The sequence below is a fragment of the Beta vulgaris genome, chromosome 1 (assembly GCF_026745355.1).
Source record: "Beta vulgaris subsp. vulgaris cultivar EL10 chromosome 1, EL10.2, whole genome shotgun sequence".
Lineage (NCBI taxonomy): Eukaryota > Viridiplantae > Streptophyta > Magnoliopsida > Caryophyllales > Amaranthaceae > Beta > Beta vulgaris.
In genome coordinates, this window is record NC_079202.1 from 57,397,514 (window position 1) to 57,417,814 (window position 20,301).

Below are 20,301 nucleotides of genomic sequence, written 5' to 3' on the forward strand. Positions count from 1 at the left end.
TATTAATTTTATTCCTATATAATTTGTGTGCTTTTGATAGATTTTCCACATAGCCAAAGTTATGACAAGATAACATCATGCATACGTAAAAGTTAGTTAACTGGCTGTAAAATTATTTTCATGATATGACAACCCAACTTGAATATGCATGTACTGATTCAACCCAACTCAAGTCTATCCGAAATGATTCAACTCAGCATTGACTCGAGTCATCAAACTCGCATACAGCCCAACTCATAATTCCATGAAGCAGGCAGGCTGACCTGATTGGGCCAGACTCGGGTTCAAGCAAAATTTAATGGTGGCCCTAATATGATCCGACGCACAATAACCTAACTTATACTTGACCCATATGACCAGTTTGCCACCTCTACATTGATATATCCCAAAAAATTGAAAATTCTCTTATGGGAAATCTGCCTAATAGCTTGGGAGTTAGGGTCATTCTTTTCAATTGGAAAATAATCCCTCTCCAATACTTGTGTTGTTGGTTTAAGTCACCTCTAGACCACCTCTTTTAGCCTATATAACTTATCCAAACAACTGTGGACCTCCCCCGAAGTGAAAAATTAGCTCCACTTTCATATTCCTCTACTCCCCCTTTTCTCAACTCTTCAAGCCATTAGAATAAATCCAAATGTCATTATCATTTTTTTTTTAACTATGGAATATCTAGATGAGCAAAATGACATTATTCTCAACAATAATGCCAAACTAAACGTACACAATTTTTTTAAAAAGAAGCTCATTTTTGTCACACAAAATGGAATTTGAGAACCATTATAAAGTATAGACCATTTTCATGCAATAGGCTCACGTTACTCTTCCTATGATCCTCTCCTTCCACACACTCCTCATCCTAATAAGTCCCTAAGCATACAGTTCTCGCTTTGTAGGAACCTCTATCACATCCCTTTTTCAAATTAAATTTTGATGGTTTGGTTTGCAACTCCTCCGCAGTTGCAGGTGTGTCATCTGTGACCACTAATCCAAGGCTTGTACGTTGGACTCACAAGTAGTTGGACATAAAAAAAAAAATCACCTTTGTTATTTAAAGTAAGGAAGAGAGGCAAACGAAGAAAACGAGAAGCGAAAAAAAAAGAGAGTAATTTAAAGAGATTAAGAAAATTCACATCACAAGAATCTTATCAATACCACTGTCCAGAGAAAATAGTGAACACTTTGAATTCTTCACTTCTTCCATAATCACTTATCAGTCAATTCAATGTGAATGTCAACTAACTTACTTGGTTAAAGTTTTGAGATTAAATCCTATCTACATTTAATTACCTTGTGGCTCTCTCTACACCAAAAAAAAAAAACCTTATTGGCCATTAATTAATACTTGTAATACTTTGATATTATATATATATTAGGGTGACTACTAGGAAAATGGCTCTGAATTTCATGAGGTATAATAGGTGATACAAAAATGACACAAGAGACTTCATGAGCAATACATTTGATTTTAGATACATTATTTATTATTACTTAACAGTTTATGTTCAATTATGTTCCTAGTTTATTATCAATACCTCAAATCTTCTCTCAAAATACTTTATGAGCATACTTAAGTATAATTAAAGATGATGTTTATAGTGAGTTTTGTTGGTATGAAATCCAGCTAAGTAGTTTTGTTTATAGGAGAATATTTGATATAAATTATTTGAGTTTAGATTACTTAATAATAATTTTAAGTTGCGATTATTCATTCAAATTCGATCAAATTAACAGTTACAAAAATAAAGCCAAGTACAAAGGGCTATTTAGGTCTTAGTTGGTCGAAAGAGTACATAGAAAGGGAGAAGATTATGATTTGGACCTAAAAAAGACCAAATTTAAATTCTGGATAGGAAATAAGTCACTATGTATCATGATGGAAAGATTATTATTGAACTCGAGATTAGTTAAAAATAGATTAAATTTGGGAATGATATAAAATACACCCAAAAACTTTGATTGATATGACGATAATTTTCCAATTTCTTTTTCTATTTATAAATTATACGGATTTTTGTTTAATTAGCTTAGTAGTAATTCGGCTGAATCTAATCATCTAGTTGACCATGCAACACTTTCTATATTCTCTAAACAAAAAAAGTAAGGTTGTAATCCAATGAAATGAAAGACATATTAAGATTGACAAATTATCTCAACTCTTGATAGAATCAATTACACCAAAGATTATTCCATAATTCCACTCATGACTAAACATTGGTCTTTAAATGTGATCAAAACATTTATCTATATTTAAAACACCATATTCTATACATCCACGTTCCATCACGAATTCCACCACACGTCCACATTTATTTTGTCAAAGGACCAACTCTACCAAAAGTTTAAGCTGATGGTTGAGACTCAAGGAATAGATTTATACTCTATCACGCCTCCTCACGCAAGAGCCCATTGGGCTTGAAGTGTGGATACAGCACATGTCTCCCTCATACCTGACGCCAAATATTCCACTTAGAAAGGAGGGGGTGGATGAGATTTGAACCCGTGACCTTTATGTCACGCTGGCTCTGATACCATGTCAAAGGACCAACTCAACCAAAAACTTACATGGTATCAAGAGCCAGCGTGACAAAAAGGTCACGGGTTCGAATCTCATCCACCCCCCCTTTCTCAGTGGAATATTTAGCGCCAGGTATGAGGGAGACCTGTGTTGCATCCACACTTCAAGCCCAAAGGGCTCTTGCGTGAGGGGGAGTGATAGAGTATAAAAATTAACATGGTATCAGAGCCCGGGTTGCGGGTCTTGTCTAAACTGGGTATTTGATCGCTACTGGATAAGGATTTACCTCGATAGGATGTCCAGCCCCTGAGAGGATTATTGTTCTGACCTTTTCGGTTAGCTCTGAATTTCCAAGGACACTCACAAGTGAGGGGGTGTGTTGAAACCCATGAAATGCCCACTTGTGAGTGTCCCACATTGGAGAAAGAGGAGAGAATAAACCACTTTATAAGATTAAGAGTTACGCCTCCTATCACCAATTGGTTTTAGGATGGAACCTCCTAACTTGTAAATGAACTAAATTCTCCTCCTCCTTATTGGGTTACCCAGACCCATTTTCATATAATATAAAAATTAACATATTTTGTTGCACCAATATGTAAACGTCATCTACCACATTCAGAGATATACTCACAGTCAACTATCTACTAAGGGTCTGTTCTCTTCGGCATAAAACAGCTGAACTGAACTGAACTGAATTGAACTGATCTGATCTGAACTGAACTGAATTGAACTGAAATGAATAGTGATATGTGAGAGTAAAAGTATTGTCAAGAGCTGGTCTGAACTGAACTGGTCTGAACTGAACTGATCTGAACTGAACTGAATTGAACTGAATTGAACTGAACTGAACTGAAAATAAGCTGGGGAGAACAGACCCTAAAAATAATCATAAAAAATTAACAAATATATCGATTTCCTTTAATTAATAAACTTTTTCAAAATCTAACAATCACTATTCTCCGTAAGAATCTAGAAGACCATGGAAGTATTTTCACCCAAACGACTATGCATCAGCGGAAGTTAAGCCGAATCAGGGCGAACTCACAGATTGTATTGCTTTAGATGAAGTTTTTTATTAAGGCTATTTTTCATCAAATTTGCGATGTATCTAGTTCTAAGGTGTTATATACTTATGTTGAAATTTTTGATTTTTCAGGAATTGATTGTAAGTGCCGTTTGACTATCCCTTATAAATGAAATAATTTTCTTCCTGTCAAAAAAAAAAAAAAAAACTTTTTCAAAATCAATGCCCAAAATCTACATGAAAAAGAAAAATCATTCCCCAAACAAATTACTATTATTGGTATCAATTCAAGGAAACAAGACTTGGTCCACCTGTTTCCCACTTTACTCTCCCTTAAAACAAGGGAATTACAAATACTAATACAACTTGTTTTTCTCCCTAATATTAATATTGAGCACGTGTACAGTAACACTAACTACACTCCCTCTCTCCTCAATTCCGGTACCCCGTTTCCGGAATCATCAATTTCCTCCACCGTTTCGAAACTTCACCCGTGACTAATTCTTTTTTTCTCTCTCCTCCGCCTCCTCTCTCGTTTTCGGTTTTCTCACTCTAAAAATTTTTGGGGATTTTTTTTCTTCTTCACTCTTCGACTTATTAAACCCCGCGAAAAAACCTCCATTGAAGGAGGTTTAAGAGAGAGAGTATGGGAGCTCTTGCTCTTCCTACTCCATGGATTCCTGAAGATGACCTCTTGCTCAAAAATGCTATCGAGGTAAAATAAATATTTTATTTTAATTTTTTTTTTGGTCGAAATTTGTTGTAATTTTTCGTTCGTTTGATTGTGATTTCTTCTTCTTTTTGAATCTTTTCAATTTTCTGCTACTGGATCTTTTTTTGTGATTTTTGAGAGTTGTTTAGCTGCAAGGATAATTTTTATTTATTTTGGTGTTATGTAAAATTGAAATTTTTGTTGGCTGATTTGATTTTTGAATTGGTTGTGCTTTTGAGATGTGTTGTTCTCGGAAAAATTTTGTGAGTTTATGAATTTTGAGAGTGATCGCATTGAATTGATGTTGTGTGAGAATTTTGAGGATTCGGAGTTGTGATTAGGGTTTAGGGTTTAAGTCTTTTTTTTTTTTTTAAAAATGAGCGAGTTGAGAATATATGGTGAGAAAAACTTGTTATTGATTTGATTTTATAGTTTTGTGATGTCTCTGAAGGTGGTTTTTGTCACTGGTAATAACATTTTATGGAAAAGTCTGTTATTGATTTGCTTTTAGGGTATAGTTATTAGGATATACAAAAATTATAGGGAACATATGATCTATGTGTATGTTTATCAGTGACAGCGAATGAATGATTGCAGTCTCTTTGAATACCTGCGGCCTGTTATGAATGTTTTTATATTGATTACAATTTACACAAGTATGTGTTCTCTGCAATTTCAGGCTGGTGCTTCGTTGGAGTCACTAGCTAAGGGTGCAGTGCAGTTTTCACGACGATTTACTATCAAGGAACTGCAAGATAGATGGCTTGCACTCCTATATGATCCTATTATATCGACAAGAGCGGCTGAACAAATGGTAGAGTTAGAACGTGCAGCACCTAATCTTGCATCAAAATCTAACAGAGCTGACCATTCAAAAGGGAGTAAAAGTGCCCATGGGAAGAGGAGGGCTGAAAGTGTCCGTAAATCTTATTATGCTATGAGGAAAAGAGTATGCAATGATCCCCTTAAGCATGGTGATATTAGTTTTCTTGTGGCGCCTGGTGACAATTGTTTTATGAGTGGGGCGGAAGCTCCTGTCCCAGACAATATGCTTGGAGATCCGATGGCTAGTCATTTTGGGCTTGAGCATGGTGATTTTGATTTACATCATGTTTTTCCTCAAGTCATGTCGAATGGTGCTCAGCCTTGTGGTGTTAGTGAATTTCCAATTGATCAACATAATACACTTGAAGATCAAAACACTATGCTAGTGGATAACATGGATATAAAAGAACATCCTGGTCATAATATGTTTGAAGCGACTGGAATTGAAGAAAATTCTGTATGTCATAGTAAAAACATCATGTGCTCTGGTTTTGAAGGAACCACAATCTTTAATCCAAATATTTCTGATTGTGAAAATTCATTTCGGCATTTGCAATATACATCTCCTCCGCCTGCATTGCCTGATTGGAAAACAATTGAGGGTATATCAGTGCCAGAAATGCCTGATGATGTTGGCATTAGGGGGAAGAATGCACAAACAGGAGAACCTTTTGTTATTCCAGATGGTGGCAATGCTGGAGGAACATCTGACTATGATGTTATGCGCAGAGATCCTGAGTTAATCAATCAAATGCGATGTGATGACTTTAAAAATTCGACAGGTTGTGCGGAGGTATATTTTGCAGAGTTGACCGACTCGCTTTTTAATTTCTCAAGTGACGATGAGATGCTTAGTATTGATGGTGAAAAGGGTGTTATTGATAAGACATATTTTGAGGGTCTTAGTTCACTCTTGTTGGACTCCCCTAATGACATTAATGAAGATAGATTACCCAATGTGCTAGAAGCAAAACAGCCAGCTGATACAGATGTATATATTGATATCTCGAGCAGTACAGGTCTAGAGGAAAAGAAGGAAAAGAATGACGCTGGTGACCCTCACTTGGGCGACAATAATCTTCAAAATTGTTCAGACACTCAAGTGCGTACACCTACTGCATGTGCCAACTCCGAGTTTCCAGAATATTGTAATGGTGTTATTGTCTGCACATTGAACACTGAGGATCCAGAAATTCCATGTAATGATGATATCATTTTTCCTAGTAGACCACGACCAGCATCTACCAATAGAAGAACACACAGCGAGGCCAATAACTCATCAGTACATGGTAAGGATACAACAGGCACACAATCCACTGCAAGAGGTCTTGGCACATTAAAGAGAGAACAGAAACGGCTTGCAGAATCACATCCAGCATCCCAGACGCGTGGTCCAGATGTGGGATTGAATCGTGCAGCTGATGAGTTTGGGGTTAAATTTGAGAAATCTAGAGCTGAAACGCTGAATGGCCCGAGGAGTTCCTATGGAGGTTCATGTCAAAGCGGTCTGGCAGTGAAGAAGGAACCTTCAGAACTTCCATTGGCTAGACAGCATGGCTGTAGTGTTGCTGAGAAACAAGGTCTAATTGCAGATATAGGCCATCTACATACTTCTGTTGGGGGAATGAATCAGGAAGCACAGACATCATCAGCCCTTAGAAATCAGGAGTTGGGATCTATGGACGGTATGGGGGAGCCATTATTGTCTGACCCCGAGGAGCAATTTTCTGAAAGTGATACTGACATTCCTTATTTTTCTGATATTGAATCAATGGTACTGTTTGGATTCTGTTAGTGCTGGTAACTATTGCATCAAAATTCAATTCGAATTGCTTTTCTGATTAATTGCTTCTTTATGCCAGATACTTGATATGGACTTGGGTCCAGAAGATCAGGATCTTTTCTGTAGTAGAGAAGGTATTCTTTGCTGGAATCTTTTGCTTCTGCAGTTGTATTGCCAACTTTTCTTTTTTATCTATTTATTTTTTCTCAAATACTGAACTTTATAGCAAATTGGTACCGAGTTGTTCTGTTGCATAGGTCATTTAGTTGTCTTGCAATATGTTACTCATCATTAAGCTGTCGTCATAATGGTCTTCTTATCTTTGAGATCATTGTTAGAAACTTTGCTGGATTTTCAGGGAAGTCTTTTAAGATGTTTCTCTTCTCTCTATGTTCAGTTGCGAAATATCAGAACGAGGATGTTAAGAGGGCAATCATAAGGTTGGAGCAGAATGCTCATTCTTATATGCAGAGATCCATAGCATCACATGGGGCATTTGCTATTTTATATGGCCGGCATTCAAAGCACTACCTTAAGAAACCTGAGGTAGTTCAGTGCTCGCCTTGTGGTTTTCATTCTTTGTTGTATCTTGTTGACTTCTCTCAATCTCATATCCTGCTTGATTTACTTAGGTATTGCTAGGGCGAGCGACAGATGATGTTTCTGTTGATGTTGACCTGGGAAGAGAAGGCCGTGCAAATAAGATATCAAGGCGACAGGTAATATATCTTGTGCCACTTCGTATTTTAGAGACTTTTTCCTCAAGCCTGTATCTTTCTTATTGGCTGATTGCAATTTTTTTCTTTTACTGTTTGCGCGTTCCTAGTATAGAAAATGGCTAACTTTTGGGCAAAAGTGTAACATATTTCCCTAATCTTCCCCTGAATTGTAAACCGAAAAAGCGAATTATAGTCAGTTTTGGTTTTTCTTTTTGGCCCATTTTGGAAGAACCGCGAACTGAAAAGGTGAATTATATAGCAAACTATGTTATACTTCCCCAAAAGAGTCATTAACTTTATGCAAAAGCGAATTGCTAGAGAGAAAAGTTGGTTAAACCAAATTATCATTTTTGATGGGATGGTGACTCTGTGAACTGATGGTTGTGGCCCTGTGTACTGATGCTTTGTGAATTGGGGTACAATTTAAGACCGACATATACATTGGGAACTTTTTTGGGATTTATCATGAATGCATAAGAAAATGCTAATTAGTCACCAGAGATGGTTTAGAACCAATAGTTCATTTTCGAATTGGTCTTTCTGTTCTCATACTCTATCCAATAGTTATCACTTTATCCAAGACCTGTGGAAATTTTCTTCTCCTAGTTTTCTCCCCTCTCCCTTTTCTGCTTTGATGTGGATATCTTTATCCAAAGTTTGGGATCGTACTCCAATATATAGTTATCATATTTTTTTTAGATTTTTCATGTGCTGCAGAACTAGTGCTTCAATGAATAAGTTCCAAAGTGGTATATTGTTACTTAGACTGTATTTTCTATTTAGCAGTTTTTGTCTTGGTCTCTGAGTGATGCAGAGGTAATAAAGTATCTCTTCAGGTTTTGGTCTCTACTAATTTACTTTCCAACCCTTTCTCATCTAACTAGTTGGTTTTCCTAGGTTACTTTTTGCAGTTTCTAGAAGTCACTTCCTGCATTACAATTCTTCCCTTATCTTTTTTTGGGGTGAAAGGGGGGGTGGGGAGTTGTCTTGCTGGTGTGCTAGTATAGACTTGTAGCTCATGCACAAGATGTTGTTCCCTCTTTATTCTTTGGATTTTGGTGATCTGAATAAATGCTGAATAACGTATATGAAGAGTATAGACAAAATGGAATGAAACAAATCTCCTGATCAAAGCTTGTGAATCCACCTTCAGCTGAAGTCCAGTGCAGAATCTGATACTTTTGCTCTTTTAAATTTCGTACTTGATCTTTGAAACTTCAGATGTTAGTAAGACTGTGATGAGTTGCGTGTCTGATCAGGCATCATGTTTTTTTTCTTATTTCTTTTTCATGTACTAAACTCTTTTCCTTGAAGTACCTCATGATAGTGATTGTTGATTTGCTTATGACCCAGGCAATTATAAAGATGGACAAAGATGGAGCTTTTAATATAAAGAACACTGGCAAATGTTCAATCTATGTGAATAGCAAGGAAATTTTCCCAGGACAAAGTCTTATTCTACTCTCAAATTGCTTGGTTGAGGTATTTAACTCTGCATTGTTAATAGTGTGCACTTAAGAGTTTTGCTATTTCTTTTTTTATCTGTAATGTGTACTCTTATGTTTGTACACATTTGTTCACTTAGTTGCGGTCCATTATGCACTTAAGAGTTTCACTATTTCTTTCTTATCTGTGATGTGTACTCTTATGTTTATACACATTAGGTGCAGTTCGTCGTGGATGAGACTTTGAACCCTCTGGTTTAATGACACAAAGTTGTCTGTAGATGAAGCAAATGTACCTCCATGCTTGCTTTTTATGATATCATGTTTTCTATATGCCTCTTTCTCTCTTTCCTCTTTTGGATGGGGGAAGGAGTGTAATATAGTGCTATGCGAAGAGAGGGTTTGAGATAGAGACTATATTTTTAGGCACCTTTACACCACTTGCAATTTTCTTAAACATTTATGGCAAATGCTATGAGTGAACATGGCAAAGCTAACATGGACCTAATTACTTGATTGTGTATCTTGAAATGGAATCTGATTTTCACCAAATTATAGATAGTGGTTCTTGACTCCGAAACTTGATAGACTTTGATAAGCTATATAGAATGGGAACGGATGTGGTTTTGGAATTGAGAACATATGGAATGGGGAAAACCTAAGGTTTTAGCCATATCCGGCTTAATCAGCAAGTAATCGACTGGGATTTAGGGAACTGAACGTCTTGGAAACGGGGGAACATAAGTTTGGGCGATTTCTGAGCTGCATAGCTGATGAGAACTGGAACATAACTGAAATTAGCTAGACCTGATTTTGACTCATACCTTTTTTTTTAAAGAAAAAATTATTAATTGAAGGCCAAACAACAGCTATAATAAGTATTAAAGGAAAACAAGATATGAGGAGACAAGATCAAATCAAATATGTCTTCGAATAAACTACACTAAACCAGATTCAGCAACACAACTTATCCACCTTGTAGTTGCTGAATCAAGCAGCTATTGATGGGGAAGTCTATTATTCTGACATAGTTTAGGGAAGAAAATTCTTGATTTATCCATGTTTACCGCATTCGAATTTTCAATACCTTTATGTTGATGGTATTTCAACCAATACTAACAAATTCCCTTACCATTTCTTAAACTTCCATGTGGGAAGAGAATAAAACCAAACTCCAAACTTCAAACTCCCATAAAAAGAGAGGAAGAACCCAAAAATTGGATAGAAAACTCTTAAAAAATAGAGGGAATGGGGGATTATTAATAACAAAAGCAATAAAAACTAGAAGAAAAAAGAAGAATTGGGGCTTACCACCACCGAAAGGATGATGACAATTGACAGCCACGATTTAGAAGAAAAGGATTAGGGTTTTAGGAGGAAGAGGAGAGAAGGGAGAGGAGGAGGATAGGTTTTTTTTTTTATTATTTTGACTCATATTTGATTTGGTTGTATCCGACTTTGACTCAAAGTCTCAATCCAACTGTTACTGAATGTTGGGTATCCCTATCTGATCTCAAACCCGACTCTACTTAAAATTTCATTTTTATAGTGGCATTTTTTGGGTAGGTTCTAGAAACTCTAATTGCATTGTAAGTAGCTAGGGATCTTGATGTATGAAACATATTTATCTTATAGATGGAATGAATGCGTTATTAAGTTCTGATATTTAACTTAGTGAGGACATTAGTTTGTGCTAAGAGATCTGTATATTTCAATGACATTGAAGTTTACAAATTAGAAAGAAGAATTATGCATTTTGCCATTACTTTATGGGGTATAGAAATAGGGATCTGGTTTATTTTTTGGGGTATAGGAAATGGATCCTGATGTAGATATAGAATTCTAGCTTCCTCATTCTATAACTACGTCTAATGTTATTCATCTGAAATGAACCCTTCCCCCTTCTTTGTGTATCCAATTCCTTAAGGTAATGGAAATGTGTACACTGTACCGTCACAGGACCATCGTCACACTCGCCCATTCATTATCACTACATCACTCTTCCTACTTCTTTGAGGTTCATCATAAGTTTGCTGTACTAATTTTTGCACTAATCACCCCCCCTCCCACTCTCTCCTTTTCCTGGCCTAATTGGAAATTTCATTACGCCCTATCCCGCTATATCATATGGTTAAGCAAGCCAATATCTAATAGAAGGAAGTTGACGGGAAGGGGTGTGAAGCTAAAATTGAGGTTGTTTGGGAACTGTTTATTGGGTAAGTGACAACATTCATAGAAGGTAGATACATTATAATTGATTAGATGTCCTGACATTAATTGCATCTTCTCCTTTCATTCTTGTTTCTTTTCATCTCTTGTTTTTTTCTACTATGCTTTCATGTTTCATCAGTTTTAGTACTAGTAGTGTAGTTTCAGATGTTACAGATTGCAATCTGAGCACTAGTTTTGGATCTCTCTGCAGATTAGGGGTATGCCGTTCATATTCGAAACAAATCAGGCTCGCATTAAACAATATTTGGATAATGCTGCCCGAAAGCTGGAGGACAAAAGGCTCAACAATTGAAGGGCTGGATAACCACTGGAGGTGCTTGTTTTACTGCACTTTCTTGGTTTTATATGGTTTAGGTCTTAGCTCTTTGTATCTACCCTGCTGACTGCTTAGATATAGGTTTTTCTATTTTAGAAGTAGGCCTGTAAATCGAATGCTTAACTTGACATAGTAGGATGATTATCAAAAGATTCATTGTCTCCGTTCAAAGCCTTCCCTTTGCTACTACTGCCGTGATTGAGTCCTTGATGGTGGTTATATTTGAACACGACAATTATAGTCCTGTTTTATTAGTAATATCATGAAGCTTTCCTCAGGGTGAATATAAGATATTTCACCTTTTAAATTCTGACTTATCAAACACAAAACTCTTGTTATATATATACCTGGGAATCACATAATGCGACAACAGTAAGATAGGCACGTAAAACTTCTTGGTTTCTTAATAAACTTTTTACAATACCAGATGGGGAATGGGGTAGAGGTGATATAACCTTGGGAGGGACTGGATCAAGTTCTTGGGCATATCGTACCTCATGGACCGAACCTAAAAACATTGGGCCGGTATCTACAAAGCCTATTGCTACATTTTAATGTTAATAGAATAGTAAGTGTATCATGGTAAAGAGTTGAAGCAGAAGCCAAATTGGTCAAATGTTCGGGAAGATAACCTTAAATTTAGGGCCCAAACTCGTTCACTGCTGAGATGGGTAAAAGAGCGTTTCTTCCCAAAAGGAGTTCCGGACTCTGGACTTCCTTTTAAATGAAATCCTATCTTGTTCTTGACAAGGCTTCATCAAACATAAAAAAAACCCTAATAAGAACTGATTATTAGTCACCTAACAGTTGTTAAACAACGAAACTACATAGAGAGATGTCAATAACAGTTGGGAAAAATAACAGTCAGTAAATCCTCAATGAGAATCTAAAGTTTTGGCCTTATCCCTATAACTGCTGACACATGTAATAAAAGAATCTATAGCACTGTTCTTGGGTAAGCAAAACCTTATGCATGAAATCCATAAACAATATTCAAAGTTCTCAATCCCTATGGCATACCTGCACAGGGTCAGTCCATTACTATATTTCATTTCCCAACTCGACTTTACTACTCATAATGGAACCTTAACCATGGTTCACTTCCTACTGCCAACACTACCGACCAATACTGCTTGACCACTAATTATTTTTAATGAAGACTTTAAATCAAGATCCTAGAACACTGAAAATATTGATTTGAATTGTTTACTTAATTATCTTTTAGTCAGATTAATTTGTACGGCTCAACTACCTGATCTTTCTCTTATGTCACCTTTTTAAGTACTAGCACTACTACTGCTGTTTTTTCACTTCCACACTGAGATCCAAGAAACATACTTCAAATATGCTAAAAATGAAGCAGCTGCATGTCCTGATTAGTGCATTTTCATGTCTCTTGTGTTTAGTAGTTGTTGATTCAATAACACATCCGAGAGATGTAGAGGCGTTGAAGAATTTGAAGCGATCAATCGAACGGAAATCGATAACAATGGGATCATGTCTTAGTTCCTGGGATTTTTCAGTTGATCCCTGTGATCACATTTTCAGTGCACGTTTCACCTGTGGAATCAGGTGTGACTTCAGTCTTGCAGGACTGAGTCGAGTCACCGAGATTGCCCTCGACTCAGCGGGTTACTCTGGTGAACTCACCAATATTACATGGTTACTCCCTTATCTCCACACACTTGACCTCTCTGGTAACTCACTCTCTGGCTCACTGCCTGAATCTCTCTCCAACCTGATTCGTCTTCGTCAACTCAGCCTCTCGAGGAACTCGTTTTCTCTCTCCATCCCCACCTCTATTGGTTCTCTCCCTTACCTTGAAGAGCTCTATTTAGATGACAATAAACTCAGTGGGTCAATCCCTCCGAGTTTGAACAAACTGAGTCACCTGAAAAACTTTGCAATCCAACAGAATCAACTCTCTGGTGAATTTCCCTTTCTGGGTTCTCTTAGTAACTTGAACAGCTTAGATGCAAGTAATAATAACATATCTTCTATTGGTACTAACCCACTTTCTCTCCCTATTTCCCTCATTTCTTTCTCAATGCGGAACAACAGCTTGAAAGGGGAAATGCCCAGACAATTTTTACACATGAGATATCTCGAAGTCTTAGATCTTAGCTACAATGAGCTAGTTGGTGCAATTACAGGGGAAATTTTTGAGCACCCATCACTTCAGCAGCTAAGTTTCTCTCATAATCAGTTCTCAGCCGTCATATCGCCGAGTGGTAATGTTAGAAGAGGAAGAAAAATGGTGGCTGTTGATCTCAGCTACAACAAGATTAATGGGTTGTTGCCAAAATTCTTGGCTGAGTTGCCTAATCTCTCTGCATTGTCATTAGAGCATAACAGGTTTACTGGGATGATACCCTCAGGGTATGCCTTCAAGGTTAGAACGGCGTCGTTGCAGCGGCTTTTGCTTGGTGGAAATTACTTGTTCGGACCGATACCGGACCCGTTGAAGCGTGTCGAGCCTGGTTCGGCTAAAGTGAGCTTGGTGGATAATTGCCTGTATACTTGTCCTGATACTTTCTTCTTTTGTCAAGGTGGTGAGCAGAAATCACTTATTCAGTGCAAGAGTTTAAGGCATACTATTCCCTAGAAGTTCAGTTTGGTGATCATGAGATGCATATATCATATATGTATGTACTATATATATATATGATCATGCGTCACTTTTGGTAAGTTTACCTTTATCAGATCAGCAATATAAATCTGATGATGTTTAAAGAAAAGAGAAATAAATTTGGTAAGGGTTTATAGTGGGTTTTGAAATTCTACAATAGACCTAAGAGAGAAAAAATTAAGTAGCAAAAATGCATATTATATTATGCCTAGGACTCACTAGGTTCTTTAATTTAATGCATTAGCTCCCATATAAGATTGCGGAGTCTTGTTAATTTGTACTACTTTGCTAGTGATATGAATACGTAATTTAGCTCTTGACCCTTTTTTGATGGCAACAGCAGAAAAAAGACTATTATTGATTTTGCAGATTACAGAACATATCCCCACTCGCCAAATCGCACGCGAAATTTGGGAAGTTTTCAAAACATACACACATCAGGAAGATTTGTAGCCTCTTTTGCCAGCCTAATAGCTACAAAAGAGTCACTTTCCCTCCCTCTTCATATGGGATTAAGCACAAAAATTGAAAGTAAAGCTAACTTAAAGATGTTGGATATAATAAAATTCACACTTCTCCGATCTTCCAAATTACAGTTAAAAGAGTCACTTTTAGTTATTGTACTCTCGTAGCCAAGCAAGAGTAATTTCATTAAAATGGCTATCGCCTCCCCCCACTTCAGAATGTGCCCATTGTGTCGCATGCTTCACCCCTAATGCAACCACGTCCCTGTCGGAATTTTAAACACGGCATCCAAAATTCCAAATGCCTATAGCTCTTTGAACTGCTTGTGCAGCATTTATGCTCACCTTTTCCACACCCAAGCTCAGCTGCGTCCAACCCTATTCCCACTCTTCGACACCTCCACCTTTCTTTTTTTCACTTACGGAAATTCGTGAACCAACTTTAACACAAGCTGCAACCATACGACTTATACTGCTCACCTTCCACACACCCAAACTTGCGCACTTTTGTTATTCTAAACAAAATTGTCAGATAAATATTTGTTTTGTTAAAATATGCAGATACACCAACTTTCCTGGTGTGTTAGTAAAAGGGCTAGTATTTTGGATATCTATGTCAGGTGTTGTTTTCCTCGACTTCACATACTTAAATATAATTGTAATTAGTGGCATATTCAATTAAATAAAATCTACAAAATGTAGATCTAAAATAATTTTATTTTTTTTTACAATCAGATCAAGTAACGAGAAAATAAAGGCTCATAATCATTGTTGATAATTGTAAATGATAAAACAAATATATACTTTGATGTAATAGTATACAGAACAACTCTAATATTATATGAAAATGGCCAAATGGGGGGACCCTCCTTTATTATAATATGCACTTAAATACGTAAACAACTAACTACTCGTATCATACAACATATATTATTAATCTTATCTATCACTCTCCTAATTAAATAAACTCATACTATGGTGCAACTTTATTTTGTATTATCTTATCTTATTTTATAAAATTTTATAAGATCTTATCTTATCTTTTTCAAAAATGAGTGAAGATAAGTTAACATATCATTTTATCTTATTTTATTTGATTTCATATAAACTTATAAGATCTTATATAAGTTGAGATAAGTTGGACAGAACGCAGACACGCAATGCTTCATTTATAGCATGATTATAATTTGATGACTTTGCATCTTTCTTCATGTGATGTGGACAGACCAAGTATTAGTTAAAAAGCATTACATTTTTTTGAAAAGTAAAAGTATTTTACTGATTTATTAATAAAAGTTATGGAGTACAAAAATTCTTAAATGCTAAAAGTTGAAAAAAAAATATCTTCAAATTAAATTAAACAAAATACATTGAGAGTTACTAATCTAACCACGAGACATTTGGTCAAATGATCAAGGTCCAACCATTAAAGAAGACATATCTTTTCCGACTCTAATTTAACATATATAAACTAAAACAGCCTAGGAAAAAAAATGTAATAGTTACTTTGAAACGAAAGGAGTAATGAATGAAAACGATCTTATTGACCTCCTGTAGAGAATCCTCCGCCAAAAAGATTAGCAAAATTACCACCACTTCCACCACCATTTTTGCATACTAGACTACATGTTTGGCCACAAAATTTGGACTTGAATTCCTTCACATTCAAACACTGTTTATGACATTCTGTCTTGCATGGTTCAAACGTACCATATGTCTTTGGCATTGTAGTCATAACAATCATGGTGATCAAGAGTAATGACACAATCGATTTTGACGCCATTTAAGTGATGGGTTTTATTAATATTTGTATTGATATAAAAACTAATTATCTTATATAGCTTCTTGGTGCTTCAATATATTGTTTATATATAATATGGGAGAACTTTTCTTGGTGAAAGGGATGAATAATGTTCTAAAATTTTCCTTGTTTCTTCTCAATTTATAGACTTATAAATTCAGGCTTCAATCAATTGCGTACTTTTGGTGTTTAGAGAAATTATTTTGTTTTTTTGGTGCAATATTTTAGAGAAAATATGGGCAAGATTTAAGGCTAGCAAAGATTTTGATACGACTAAATATAAAGAAAAGAAAGGCACTAATTGATTGGTGCTGCTCAAAGCCTCAAAATCTTTAATGTTTGTTATTAATGCACGCACCTAGTTTGACATCCTCTTATTAGAATTTGGTAGTTTATTTAATTAGGGAAGATAATTCTTACTCAAAATAAATAACTCAGGAAAGGATGATTTGCACCAAGGATTTTGAATGGAGGAAAGAGAGAACAAGGAGGGAGAATGAGTGACTAACCACCTTTGAAAGAAATAGAATTTCTAAAATTGTCTATGTGGATGAAAAGCTTGTTGTCACTTCCTTTCTTTGAAATTGACCAATGTACTTTAATTTTGCTTACTACTTCCTGTCTTCATTAATTTACCTGTTTTAATTTTTGACACTATTCACATATATGACTTTGACTATCTCTTGTAATTTGTATATATTTAAGAAAAAATATAGTAATGTGATATCTTGTTGGATTTGTCTCAATATGTATTATCCAAATATCAACTTTTTGTAATTTTTGCTTAACAAAAATTAGAGATATTAAGGTTCAAATTTGTGTCTCGACAAATGTGCCCCAAAGAAAAGGGTAAACTAATAAAGTCTAGAGGGAGTATTAAAATAAAACCAAATCTAAATCATTTGGGCCGATTCGTTATCATTTTCTGTTTTCAGTTTCAGTTTTTTTTTTTAAACTAAAAACCAAAAATAGGAAACTAGAAAAAGTGATTTTCACTTTTTAGTTGTTAGTTTTCAAAATATCATGTTTTCAATAAATTTAACTAATTTTTTATTCATTATAGGACATATATCATATAACTTTGAAAATTAAAAAACCAAAAAATAGAAAACCACACTAATATCGAATGTTATTTGATTAAGCGTGATATACGTTGCATATTTGATTTAACAAAAATATACATGTTGGTATCATAGAATAAAAAATTAATAAAAGTATGTTACAATACGTACAAGTAGGGGTGCTTATCGAGCGAGCCGAGCCCGAATAGCACTAGGCTCGGCTTGGCTCGAGCTCGTGATAAGAATTTGTGGCTCGAGCTCGGCTCGTGAGCTCGATTAGGCTCAAGCTCGGCTCGTGAGCTCGATTAGACTCAGCTCGTGAGCTCGTTTAGGCTAGACTCTTCTCTATCTTTTTTGTTTTCTTTTTCTTTTTAATTTTTTTTACCTTTTCTTTTTATTTTTCTTCTATTATATACTTTAGTTAATATCTTCAAAGAAATACTTAATATAATTTCTAATATATATATAATTTTTTAATATATAAACAATTTTTTAAGATAAAATATTTTTTAATATAAAATACTTCCTCCGTTCTGTTTTAAATGAAACGTTTGCTTTTTCACGCAACCCAACACGCTTCTTTAATCATTAATATCTTTAATTGTGCACACGTAAAAAATATAAAAAAGTTATAATTTGATAGTATGCATCGAGACGAATCTAACAAGATCCCACTTGACTATGTTTTTCTTTATATAATGGCGATAAATTGGAGTCAAAATTGATCAAGGAATAGTGTCATTTTGCACAATGTTTCATTTAAAACAGAACGGAGGAAGTATATTTTTTAGTATAAAATAATAATCGAGCTGTTCACGAGCTTTACGAGCCGAGCTTTGCCTAGCTCGGCTCGGCTCGTTTAAGTCTCGAGACAAGCCCGAGCTCAAGCCGAGCTTCAACGAGCTGAGCTTTGACCGAGCCGAGCCAGAGCTGTTCGCGAGCTTATCAGGCTCATTATCACCCCTATGTACAAGCAATTAGCCATCAAAGATCTACGTCATGCCAATCACAAATTAGCAGAGTGAAATAAATAGTCTGAGATTTTTAAAGACAAAGTATAACTATTAATTAAAAAAAAAGGGTGACATTTAGTTATATCGTACCAATTACGTGATCAAGGTCTAATTGAGGATAAAATACATTACCATAAGTACTTGTGCACACAAGCCTAAAAAAATTAAAGTCTTCTACATTATTTGTTGTGGGATGGGACTTGAAAGGACGAATCAAGATGAGAAATACAAGAGGTCTCTACCTCTGTATTTCTTGTGCGTGTTTTAAAATGGGTGCAACGACTAGTTAGAAAAGTTGGTAGGTCATATTTTTTATTTTCCGGGTTACGATTATATGTAGTATAGTGGGGTCATTTGACCCTCCTATAAGGGGCTCATTTGTCATAGATGATTCCCATATAAGGGGGTCATTTGTCATAGATGACCCTCCCAAAGCGAGATCATTTGTCATAGATGACACCACCAAAAGGGGGTCATTTGTCATAGATGACCCCCCAAAGGGTAGGTTAGTATTTAGCCTTTTTTTGCTATATATAACACACCCGATTTTTTAAACTAAATGTGCGTCTTTTTTTTTTAACTGAATTTGCATCTTTTTTTTTAAAAAAAAAGTACTTACAATTCTAAAAGTGAAATTATGTATATTTAGTTAAAAAATATGCACATTTGTCCTTCTCATTTTAAGAAACTTTTTATTGGATCCTTCCCCCTATTTCTCTTTATCTCTCTCTATATATATATACTACATGATAACATGAAAATCATTTCTTATGCTGAAAATATAAATATAAAATAAGCGAATTTTTTTTAGAATGAGCAAAAACATACAATTAACAAAAAATTGTAAAATGAGAAAAAGTTTCTCAAACTGAGCAAAAGTTTCTTATAATGGACAAAAACATAAATTGAGGAAAAAAATAGAATGAAAAAAAAAATTGAAAAATGAGTATTTTTTTTTTAGAATGAGCAAAATGTACATTTATCATTTTATATAAAACATTAGTAATTGGAGTATGTAATTATCATTTGTCATTTATTATGAAACATTCATATTAAGTTTACTTTTTTTTTTATACCTTTTATGGTACTTTTTTTTATAACTAACATTATTTATCGTATTGCCATTATAAAAAATACATTGGTATTAAGAGACCGTCTAGCTACTTATAATTCAAAATTAGGCAACTATCCAAGCTGAATATTAATCAGAGAATGCATTACCTTTTCAGAATATAGTGATTAGTTTAATATATGTAGAGACTAGTTTAACCCATTCAGTATTCACTTTTTTAATCCATTTACTGATAGATCAGTAACATTTAATGACTTTTTTTTTTTTGAGAAAGTACATTTAATTAGTGACTATTTTGAACCATTCGGTAAGACTGTCGAGTTTTTTTTTCAATTGTCTGATGTAGTTCGACATTTGAAGGGAAACAAAGAAAGGAGAAAAGAAGGAACAACTAGGTTGGTGCGAAATGTCTAGAGATTATTATTTCTGGTTAGAGTGAAATCAATTGGGCTTGTTTAAATAATGTAGGCTTGAGTTTATCTCAATTTATGTTAAAACTAGTTTTGAGGCCCAAGCTACAGCTCGGATAATTATATATTTCATCTATTAATATTTTACTTTAAATTGATGACATCAAATATCAATAGTTTAGTGGTTGACATTTTAGTATATATGTTTGTGATCACGGGGTCGAATCTTTTTCAATGTATTTTCTATTATTTATTGTACAAATAATTTTTGATG

At 35.1% G+C, this 20,301-nt stretch overlaps 2 protein-coding genes across 5 annotated transcripts; both read left to right on the plus strand.

Moving 5' to 3' along the window:
* The first annotated feature begins 3,894 nt into the window (after positions 1-3,894).
* LOC104888902 (hypothetical protein) lies at positions 3,895-13,778 on the plus strand. 4 transcript variants are annotated; one of them, XM_010674018.4, is made up of 8 exons: positions 3,895-4,260; positions 4,937-6,856; positions 6,945-6,999; positions 7,263-7,411; positions 7,498-7,584; positions 8,938-9,066; positions 11,452-11,574; positions 13,639-13,778. In XM_010674018.4, the coding sequence occupies exons 1-7, from the start codon at positions 4,192-4,194 to the stop codon at positions 11,551-11,553; spliced, it is 2,511 nt and encodes an 836-aa protein (XP_010672320.1). In that variant the 5' UTR covers positions 3,895-4,191; the 3' UTR covers positions 11,554-11,574; positions 13,639-13,778. The 4 variants fall into 4 exon arrangements, with proteins under 4 accessions (XP_010672320.1, XP_019103964.1, XP_010672327.1 ...); XM_019248419.3 differs by lacking the exon at positions 13,639-13,778 and adding an exon at positions 12,987-13,127; XM_010674025.4 differs by lacking the exon at positions 13,639-13,778 and adding an exon at positions 12,984-13,124.
* LOC104890611 (LRR receptor-like serine/threonine-protein kinase ERECTA) lies at positions 12,932-14,526 on the plus strand. The gene has a single exon (XM_010676162.3). The coding sequence runs from the start codon at positions 12,932-12,934 to the stop codon at positions 14,180-14,182; it is 1,251 nt and encodes a 416-aa protein (XP_010674464.3). The 3' UTR covers positions 14,183-14,526.
* The last annotated feature ends 5,775 nt before the right edge of the window (positions 14,527-20,301 follow it).

Coding starts and splice junctions, on each gene's coding strand:
- LOC104888902 (XM_010674018.4), top strand. CDS start 4,192: ATGGGAGCTCTTGCTCTTCCTACTCCATGGATTCCTGAAGATGACCTC. Junction 6,857..6,944: donor TTTCTGATATTGAATCAATG/GTACTGTTTGGA, acceptor TCTTTATGCCAG/ATACTTGATATGGACTTGGG. Junction 7,585..8,937: donor ATAAGATATCAAGGCGACAG/GTAATATATCTT, acceptor CTTATGACCCAG/GCAATTATAAAGATGGACAA.
- LOC104890611 (XM_010676162.3), top strand. CDS start 12,932: ATGAAGCAGCTGCATGTCCTGATTAGTGCATTTTCATGTCTCTTGTGT.